This window comes from Poecilia reticulata, chromosome 8 (genome assembly GCF_904066995.2).
Source record: "Poecilia reticulata chromosome 8, P_reticulata-male-v2, whole genome shotgun sequence".
Taxonomy (NCBI): Eukaryota; Metazoa; Chordata; class Actinopteri; order Cyprinodontiformes; family Poeciliidae; genus Poecilia; species Poecilia reticulata.
Window position 1 is genome coordinate 13537402 of NC_088837.1, and position 9765 is coordinate 13547166.

Below are 9765 nucleotides of genomic sequence, written 5' to 3' on the forward strand. Positions count from 1 at the left end.
TTTGCATCAATAACAAATAATGAAACATTCAATCAAAAATGGAAAGTCAGAGGACATCCACATCCAAGTCTTGGAGGAGAAACAAAAATCTAGAAGGGACTGTACTTACTGTAATAATGCTACTGAACAAGAACTTTAAGATAAACGCCACTTCCCTACATCTTCAATTATTTTTCTCTCATCTTCTTTATGATTGACAAGTCTATCTTCAAAACATAGGCTTAGCTGAAATAATTTATATCAAATTTGATAGATTCAAAATGATACAACTTCAGTTTTTTAAAAAAGGATTTTATTGCATGCAGATATGTTACACATGGGGCTTGGAACAACAAACACGTTTAAAAGCTCTAACGATTCCTTGATGAGATAAAAAAAAAAACATTTAACATGAAACAAAACTAGTGCTCACTAGCTAGTTTACAGATTTACTCTATCAAAATTAGGTCTTTCAAAGTTTTTGTAAAGTATATTGGATTTTCTTGATTCAGCCATGGAAAACATTGTTCTTCAGCTCACAAACATATTGGTACAATACAATTACAAGGCAGCAGATAGTGGTCAACACTTTTTCTGAAATGTTATTCATGTTAATATATTGAGAAATAGAAAAAAAGGAAACAGTGAGAAATGTCCATAAATAATCTTACCACTAACAAACGACAGCGCAGTATTCAATAACTAACATGATAACTTGTGCATCAGCTTGTTTTGTGAGATTAGCATTTAATAAAACAATACTTATGTGACTGCCAAACTACTTTTTGACAAGAATGTTGCATGCAACGGGACCTCTAAAGGTGAATCCCAGGTAGAAGGTAATGTTTTCATTACCATGAGGCACCGAAGGCACAAAGAGAGGCAGGATATTAAACTTCTTTTTCTGGGGGCCCTCAAGGTACACCACCCTGTCCTCCGTCCATCCAGAAACACGTTTCAGCATGGTGGCAATTTCAGGACTTTTCCATGCCTCACCGCTGAACCACTTCAGGCGCTTCTCAGAGACAGAGAACCCCTTGGTGATTTTGTCAAACTTTCTCTTGTGGACAAATTTATCCAGCCCATTCCCGTTTCCCAAGTAAAAATGGGTGTAGATCCTTCTTTTCCGCTGGGGAATGTCTTTTATCTTGGCCCAGTAGCCTTTCTCAAGGTGTTCAACTGCCGACTGCACAATCTCATATTTGCTTTCTCTCTCTTGGTCTGTATCACGATCCTCAGGCCAGAACAGCATGGTAAGCAAGAACAAGGCACTTGGAAAACATTTCCTTTTATCAGTTGGAAATTGGCGACAAAGAGCCTGTAGCTCTTTCAGCGGGTCTGCTTTTTGTGGTTGAGGGGACAGACAGTTTAGGGAAATGTGTGCTGCTATGTAATTGACAATGTCCCTTTGCGTAAATTTGACCTTTAATGGGTTGCTGGGGTAAAGAGTAAGGATATGCTCCAAACGACGTACTGCATCCTTTTGGTCAGTTAGTTTTGAGAGGATCGATATGATGTTCCCTCCCCCAAGATGATAGATAATCATGCGTTTCTGAAAAGGTGTAAATTTGCTTTCAATTGTCTGGCATTTTTTCAGAAGCATAGCAGAATCTGCTTCACTGAAGTACTTGCCATATTCAGCAGATTTCTTTGCCAGCCATGTGAGTGGATGACTTATTTTTTCTTCAGGTCTTTCAGGGATCTCCTCTTCATCTCCAATGTCTGTCTGGAAGTAGCTGAGGTCCTCTGAAATCCATTCCAAGGCGTCTTGCATTGTTTTGTGAAGTTTCTTCAAACGGCCATGAAATGGTTCCCAGGCACGGTCGAGTTCCTCTGGGATGTAATCTGTTAACAAGTACTTCATACATTCAGCGTGGCCGTTGGTTCGGTTTGCAAACACTTGAAGAGAGGAGATCAGTTTGAGAAGGCTGCATCCAACTTCGACCTCAGAAAAAAACCCAGAGCTATTAACATCTTCCATCTCTGCATTGGCTGCCCTCTCACATTCTTGAAAGCACTCGAGGGCTTTCAGGGCAGTCCCCACTGCATCCACTGTATCTTGGGCCGTCTTTGGTTTGCTCTCACTTTCTATTGCTTTGCATTTTGCTTGGAACCATTTTCTGTACACCTGACCTTTTGTGTCTAGTATGTATGAGTTATTGGGCAACTGCTTAGCCGCTGTTTCCGCCCAGTGTTTTGCCTCTTCAAACTTCTCATAGGTGTAATGAAGTCGAGCAAGCTGTTGAGCAAAGAATGGATCTTGATTGAAACACTCGAAGGCTTCTTTTAACAACTCAATTGCTTTGTTGGGGTTTTTCTCAATGTCACACACATGCTCAATAAGGGGAGAGAAGAAACTATCACATTCATCCCCTTTACTGATTCTGGACCGTCTTAGGAAGAGATGTCTTAAAAATGTCAAATACTCCTCCCTTCCAAATCGGTGCTCAAAAAGCACCTTCTCACAGAGCAAATTCATTGCCAGTCTGCTTTGGGTCTGTTTGCCCCCCAGAAGTTGTTGCAGAATTTCTTTTGCAACAAGGGGGTGGATGATTCTGATTGATTCAATGTGTGTCTTGTCATCTCTGAGATGCAAGAACACCAGCTTGGCCTGATCACTGAGTAAACTCTCAAATGCATGCTGACGGAACCTCTCTAGGTGAACGGTTAAGGCGAGCAAAGCTTCACAATGAGACTGAGAGATGAAAGAGTTTTGAACATACGTGTTCAGCAAAGCAACATAATGCATGAGACGAGTCACAACAGATTTTTGATCAATATCCTGAAGTAAATGTTTCACAAAGTCTTGAATGTAATCTTGGGAGAATCCTTCACTCATCAAAACAAATGTTAAAATGAATGAAGGTGCATAGCGTTCCTCGAGAGTTTGTCGCTTACCAGCAAACTTTCTCTTTTCCTGATCAGACAGTTTGTGGGTTACAGACACATTCTGTAGTGGAGACTCTTTGCATTTCCTCTCTGGGTCGTGGGAACGTCTGCAGCTCAACAAGATGAAACAAAGGGTTCCATATTGGATTTGTTTGATATTCACAGCAGCCTCTAGTTCATTCCTCAGATCATCTATGTATTCCTTGTCAGTGTCTTCAAGAAGAAGCAGCACAGGGAGGCACATCTGTGGATCTTTTTCTTCATATTCTCTTAGCTCTACAGCATGCTGAGCAACTACAGAGGCTGGATAAGACTTCACAACTGCACACCTCAGATCCTTCCTGTTGTGCCACAACACCTGTCTTGCCACAGTGCTACCACCACTTCCTGGGTGATGGTAAATGTTTATACAGTTTACAGGAGTTTGATCAGCATTGAATTTCAAGACATCATTAAGAAGTCGGGATGTGTCATGGTAAGCATCTCTTTCAATCACGTCTTCGACATGCTTGTGGTCAGCAAGCCAGAAATTGAGCCAGGTGACTCTCCCACCTCGGTAAAACTGCTGTTCAATGTTTCCTTTCTCCTCCTTGATGAATTCTTTGGTGCTTTCATCACAATGGTTGACGGCGAGAATTTCCAGGGAGTACATTTGCTCTTCTATCTGTGTTTCAAGAAGACATGTCCCTTTCACAAAGACAGGCAGGTGTTTCTTGACGTGTGCTTTGACGGGCTGTACATGCTGTAAGGTTGCATTCACATGACTCATCTTCATCCCAACAATGCTCGAGTTGTTAACAGCTTCTTTTCCACAGGAACCCTCTGCAAAGCTTTGCCACTTGTGGTAGTTTTTTTCACAGTCACAGATGCAGATTATGTCCTCATGACCTTCCATGTCTGTGAAAAACTCATAAAACGTGTGCAGGAGTGGCTTTTCTACAGGAGATGTTAGCAGAAAAATTACTTGAAATGTGCCTTTTGGGAGGATTTGTTTGCAGATTAGAGACACAGATTCCCGCAGGAAAGTCATTTTTGTCTTAATCCAGGTCATTTCATCACATGAAGCTTCATTCCCTTTGAAATCGGAGCGACCATTGCAAAAAATCCAGCTAGTCTGCTCAAACAGATGCAGGTGGTTAGTGAAATCCTTTATGGTCATACCAGCAGGCATTCTGTAGCTCTGCAGAAAATGCATGTTTGCAGCATGGTGCTCAAGGTACTTGCTGCACAGACCTGATATCTTTGAATCTGGGTCAAAGTCAAATACACAGAACACATTCATGTTGAGCAGCCAGTCGATATTACTGAGGTCGCTGGATTTGAATTTGTTTGTGACAAGTATGAACCATTTGTCCTTTGTAATGAATTTCTTTCCACTGGTCAGGAGCATTGTGAGCTTCCTTCCAAGATCTTGGCAGATCTCTGGAGCAATGAGAAACTGCTTTTTCTCTGCTTCGTCTCTTTGTGTGTCTCGATCCTTGACTCTCTGGTAGAAATCCCCTAAGTCACTCACCGGCTCGGTCTTTGAGCCAACCCTTCGAAAAATCACTTCTTTCTCAAACTCTAATTTGTTAGTCGCCTCTTTAAAATTTGGCAGGCGCACTGAATACACCTTGTTCTTCACAATGTTTAATAAAGGCACAATGTCTACCTCCACCACATATCTCTTTTCTGTACTTTCTCGATCCATAACCTCAATGAACCTTGGCGGCCGCACACACTGAAGTACTTGCTCCTTGTCAGAGCGGAAACTTTTTTCACTGAGGTCCAAAGCATCTACATAGATGTCCTTTTCTTTTATGGGAATCCCAATTATCTCCCCATGCACATATCCTTCATTCTCCTTGCTGTCCATCACGCCAAAATGTATGGTGCCATTTGATCTGATATTCATGCAACCAGTAGCAAATTTAAAAACTTCCCTGGCAAACTTTGCTTGGAGTCTTGTACGGTCCAGTGTGGCAGCTGTTGCAAAAGACTTGTATTCATGGCAAGGAGATATTAAATTGAAAGCCCCTGATTCAGGTTGGAGGACTCTGTGCTTTAAGTAGATAAAATCAATGTCGTCTTCATCAAACGGTCTTGGTTTGCAGTCCTCCTTTGAAGACAACACACATTCTTTCTGAACATTTTGTCTCTCTTTAGAAATGTCTCTGTTTCTCACAGGATCTTCAGAACCTTCCTCCGTTGTTTGAGAACCTTCCACTGATTTTTTTTGCTCCAACTCAGACCTTTTGCCTCTAGTGACTTGTTTGTTCTTCTGAGAGTTAAGCAGTGCATCTCTTTTTTGGATAATCAAATGAGCAGGTCCCGATTTCATGCAAATCTCTGTTTTTAAAAAGTCCTCTGTCAGAGCAAGCATGGTTTGTCCATCTACTTCCTCTTCATGGAGCTTTTTTATATATTGCTCCTTCACCCCAATCGACCGTAGCCAGGCACTTACATCGGACTCAGTCCAGTTTATAGGTGACTTCTCAAGGTCTTCTGCTAAAAAGAAGAGACGGAAATAATTAAAGTTCTATTTTTTGTAGAGATCAGAAAAACAAGATTAATGTTTTGTAATGGCATGTTTACATGTTTACTAGATTTTCCCGTAGAAAATCTATCACACTGCATGTTAGCCCATGTAAACATTACACACATACCCAAGTTTGTATCTCAATTATTTTCTAGAGATTTTCTTTGACTTCTTATCAGGCAAGATATCAGGGAGCTAACTGTGGATCTCTACAGATCAGGTTCATCCCTGGAGGTGAATTACCAGATGTCTGAAAGCACCACACTCCTCTGTTCAATTACATGCAAACATTAACACCAGGGATATGTCTAGGTATCATACTTTTCAGGAAAGAGATGAGCTCTGTCTCTCAGATATGACTGTGTTTAGGTGAAAAATGTGCAAATCACCTCCAAACCAAAAGCAAAAGGCCTTGTTTAGAGGCTGGCGTAAGCTAGTAAATCAGTGTTTTAATCCACCGCAAAAAGACTTCATTACTGAAAAAGGGGGAAGAGGCTATTACTCCAAAAAAACAGATTACAGTTTGGCAAATGCATTCAGAGACACAGACTTACATTTTTGGAGACATGTCCTCATGAAACTAAAAGGTAAATGTTTTCTCACAATGACCACTGATGTATTTTGAAGAAAGAAGGAGAAGATTTGCATTAATAGGAACACCATTTTAATTGTGGTCAGGGAGGCAGCATCAAATTGTACAAATGTTTTGTTGTAAGAGGGAGCGGTGCACTTTACATAATAAATTGAATCATCGAGAAAAAACATTTTGTGGAAACACCTTGTGACTATCATTACTGTCTCAGACATCTTAAGCTTGGCCATAAATAGGTCTTCCACATGAACAATGAACCCAAGTATGCCATCAAACTAGTTTCAAAGAGGCTTTCAGAGAACAAGTTAAAGTTTTGGTGTGGCCAACACAAAGCCTTGAACTCAGTCCCATAGAAAATCTAGCAGCACAGTAATAATTTTGACCTAAAACCAGAAATATTAAGTCAAAATTCATGTTAGACAATGAGAACAAATGATTAAATGTCACATGTAAATATTTGGTTTTAACTGTACATTGAGTGCATGTAAACTTACCCATGGTTCAGTTTCTTTTCTTTTTCACTTCCTCAGTTGTGACATTTGCATCTCATTATCTCCACCCTGCAATAAAATATCATGAAATTCGTTTTATGCATGATATTAAATCAAAGTATGATTTCCAACATCACACACTGACAGTCAAACATTTAATTCAATTCACTATATTTGTCCCTGTGGGGCAATTTCAAGGCAAGAGTATAACCAAAAAACACAATCGTGATAACTCACACAACAGAATTCATAAAATACCCACATAAAAATTATATGTACTTAGTACTATAGTAAACATGATGGTATCAGTGTTATGATCAAGCACTGCTTTGATGCCTCAAGCGAGGAAAATCCCGATGGAGAAAGTTAAAAATTATGTGCTCAAAAATACAAAATGAACATTTTGGAGTGACTTAGTCAAAATCTGGACTAAAATCTGTTTGTTGTATGACATTAAACAAGCTGTTTTGCTTGAAAATCTTTTGCAATGGCTGAATGTAAACAATTTTGTGAGGAACAACCACTTATGAGTTTAGGGTGGGGAACAAACTTGGAGAAGCAGCATTGAGCTTCTATGCACCAGAAATCTGGAACAAACTTCAAGAAAACTGCAAAACAACCGAAACGCTAAGTTACTTTAAATCTAGACTAAAAACCCACCTGCTTAAAGTTGCTTTTGAAATATAATCATGAAACATTAATTAATAATCTGATGTGTAATGACTGCAAAATGTAATGTTGACTGTGTCTTCTATGACTTTGTATTTGTGTGCTTTTATGATGTAAAGCACTTTGAAATGCCTTGTTGCTGAAAGGTGCTATACAAATAAAATTTGATTGATTGACTGTTTTTTTTCCACATAAGGTCACATAGTTTGTTTTTTTTACAAATATATGAAATTATTTTTTTTTGACAACCTGATTATTTACATGAATTATCTGTGTCTGATAATTGTCAGATTGTCTGAAACATTTGTTGGACAACAAACAAAAACATTCAAAATACTTGTTCACAGCACTTTATGAGAGCATACAATTCAAATCATTGTAACATAATCTATAGCTTACTTCTAGAAGAAAAACAAGGCAAAAAAATGGCAACATAATACAAAGTGCTGATTCATGCTTCCAGCTAAAACATGCTGCCAGTCTAATTATATTATCAATACCTCACAAAATGAGATAAAATTCCCTAAATGTACAGAAATGCTCACTTTAGCAGATTTCCAGAATGAGTCGTGCGTCGCATGAGGATCGCCCAAGGCTATAAAAAAAACAGAGGATTATATGAACGGTGAGATGCGGAATGTTAAATATGGAAAAATATTAACATACCCGTTTCTTACGTTGGATAGAAAACGCGAGAAAAACAGACGGTCTTGGTTACTTTGCCACCCAGCGCTGCTCTGTCTGACCAACTGAGTCTTATCTCTCCAGCTGCAACTCGAGTCCACTGCCGGGCTCCGGACCGTACTGCGCCTGCGCAGAGCCGCTGCTGCTTTGAGTTTCGGTTTTGAGGAAACGGGACACAAAACGTCATAGTATAACGAGGCAATTACAGTTCTACTGATAGGAACTGTATTGGATCGCCTTAAGATAAAGAAACAAGCCTTTAACCTTTCCCTTTTTTATGCTTTAAGCAATTAGGTAGTGGATTAATATTTTGTAGTATTTCATTGGAATTTAATATGATGAACTAATGCATAGTGGAAGGAAAATAATGCTTTCAACTTTTTCATTACTAAAAATCTAAAAAGTATAGCATGCATTTTTAAGGCGTTCCCCTCAAAGTAGTCGATTGTGGGACCAAAATTGGTTGGTACCATCAGATTTTGTAGGTTTGTAGGATTGACTCATAAAACTGCATGAAGATAGGTGATCTAGCTCAATACTGGGTAAAAACTGGGACCCATATGGGCATTATAACAATTAATACTTCCTTAATACTCACCTATAGGTTAATTTAGTTAACCCAAACAGGTCCCATACAATCTTTAGAAAAATAGCTCAATCAAAATAAATGGAGATCACCTTTGAACAGCGACATTGTTTTTTGCACAGATTCTAAACTGGATTTAGGTTTGGACTTTGGTTAATTTTATAGGATATTCTTTGACCTAAAGCACTGAATTTAATTTTAGCTCTTGCTGTATGTTTACAGTTATTACTCTAGTGAAAGGTGAACATCTGCCCCAGCCTCAAGATCTTTGCAAATTTTTGTGCATTTCAAAAAATTCCCATAAGTGCCCATCTCAAAAATAGAGATGAGGACTTATGTCTATCATTACTGGCAGAAGGAAAAACCCTCTCAAGAATTTTGATTTATCACAACATTAATTAACTTATTCAATATTTTTGCAAGTACCAAAAACTAACAGTCTGGCGGGACTGACATTTTTGGCTATTTTACTCACTAGGAATACCAATATGACTAAAATATATGATTGAGTGCAAATGTGTATGCTGCTTAGTGGTACAATTTCAAACCGTATATTACCGATATGCTCAATTTATTAAAAAAAAACAAAAAAAAAACATTCCCTCAGCATGATTCTACCAGCACTGTGCATCAAAATTATAAAATTTTATTCGACAACATAGCATCATCTATTTAGAGAAAAATGCTACAGACTTTAGCTTTGTTACATTCATCCTTGTTTGCCGTGTTCCATATCATGGCTAACATGACTTATGATTTAATCTGACTCAGTGGAAAAGCGGATGGCAATCACTTAGTTTTCAACCAAGCCGAAACCAAAAACACTTGATTGGTAAAGTTTTTGATTTACCATTTTATCTAAAAAAAAAAAAAAAAAAAGGTAAATCAAAAGCAAAAAAGGGCCATATTTTGGTACTTTGTGCAACCTTGTTGAGACACATTCGCCACCATTATACAGGGAGGTACAGTTTATCCAATTTGGTACCAGTCAGAAAGGAGAAAAAAAGGGGCAACAAATCTACTTTAGTCAGTCTTACAAATCTGAATCCAGACACAGCAAAACTTAGCATGGTTTAGTAGATGTCAACTTCATTTGTTTGTAGTTAAAAACAAAAACTTGCTCTTCCATATGAACATCCTTCTTTCTAGACCACAATGCATAAACATATTTCAGTTTTCCCCAGGCTCTGGTTGTTGAATACTCTATTTATCCCCAATAAATATGAACTTTTCTGCCAAATAAATTCAAAACCCTTCTAAAAAACCACCATAATTTAAATTCAAAACCTACATGAAATAAAATAAAAGAATGATCAAAAGAAAATAGGAGTAGACATAACTTATGTATTAAAAGATT

At 38.4% G+C, this 9765-nt stretch overlaps 1 protein-coding gene across 5 annotated transcripts; it reads right to left on the bottom strand.

The window, feature by feature from the left end:
• Positions 1-144: 144 nt before the first annotated feature.
• On the bottom strand, positions 145-9692 carry samd9l (sterile alpha motif domain containing 9 like). 5 transcript variants are annotated; one of them, XM_017306388.2, is made up of 4 exons: positions 7816-9692; positions 7684-7733; positions 6473-6538; positions 145-5352 (listed from the first exon to the last, which is right to left on the bottom strand). In XM_017306388.2, exons 3-4 carry the CDS (start codon positions 6474-6476, stop codon positions 758-760), a joined length of 4599 nt encoding a protein of 1532 aa, XP_017161877.2. In that variant the 5' UTR covers positions 6477-6538; positions 7684-7733; positions 7816-9692; the 3' UTR covers positions 145-757. The 5 variants fall into 5 exon arrangements, with proteins under 5 accessions (XP_017161877.2, XP_008414996.2, XP_008414995.2 ...); XM_008416774.3 differs by having other exon boundaries at positions 145-5355; XM_008416773.3 differs by having other exon boundaries at positions 145-5355; positions 7805-9692.
• Between the last annotated feature and the right edge of the window lie 73 nt (positions 9693-9765).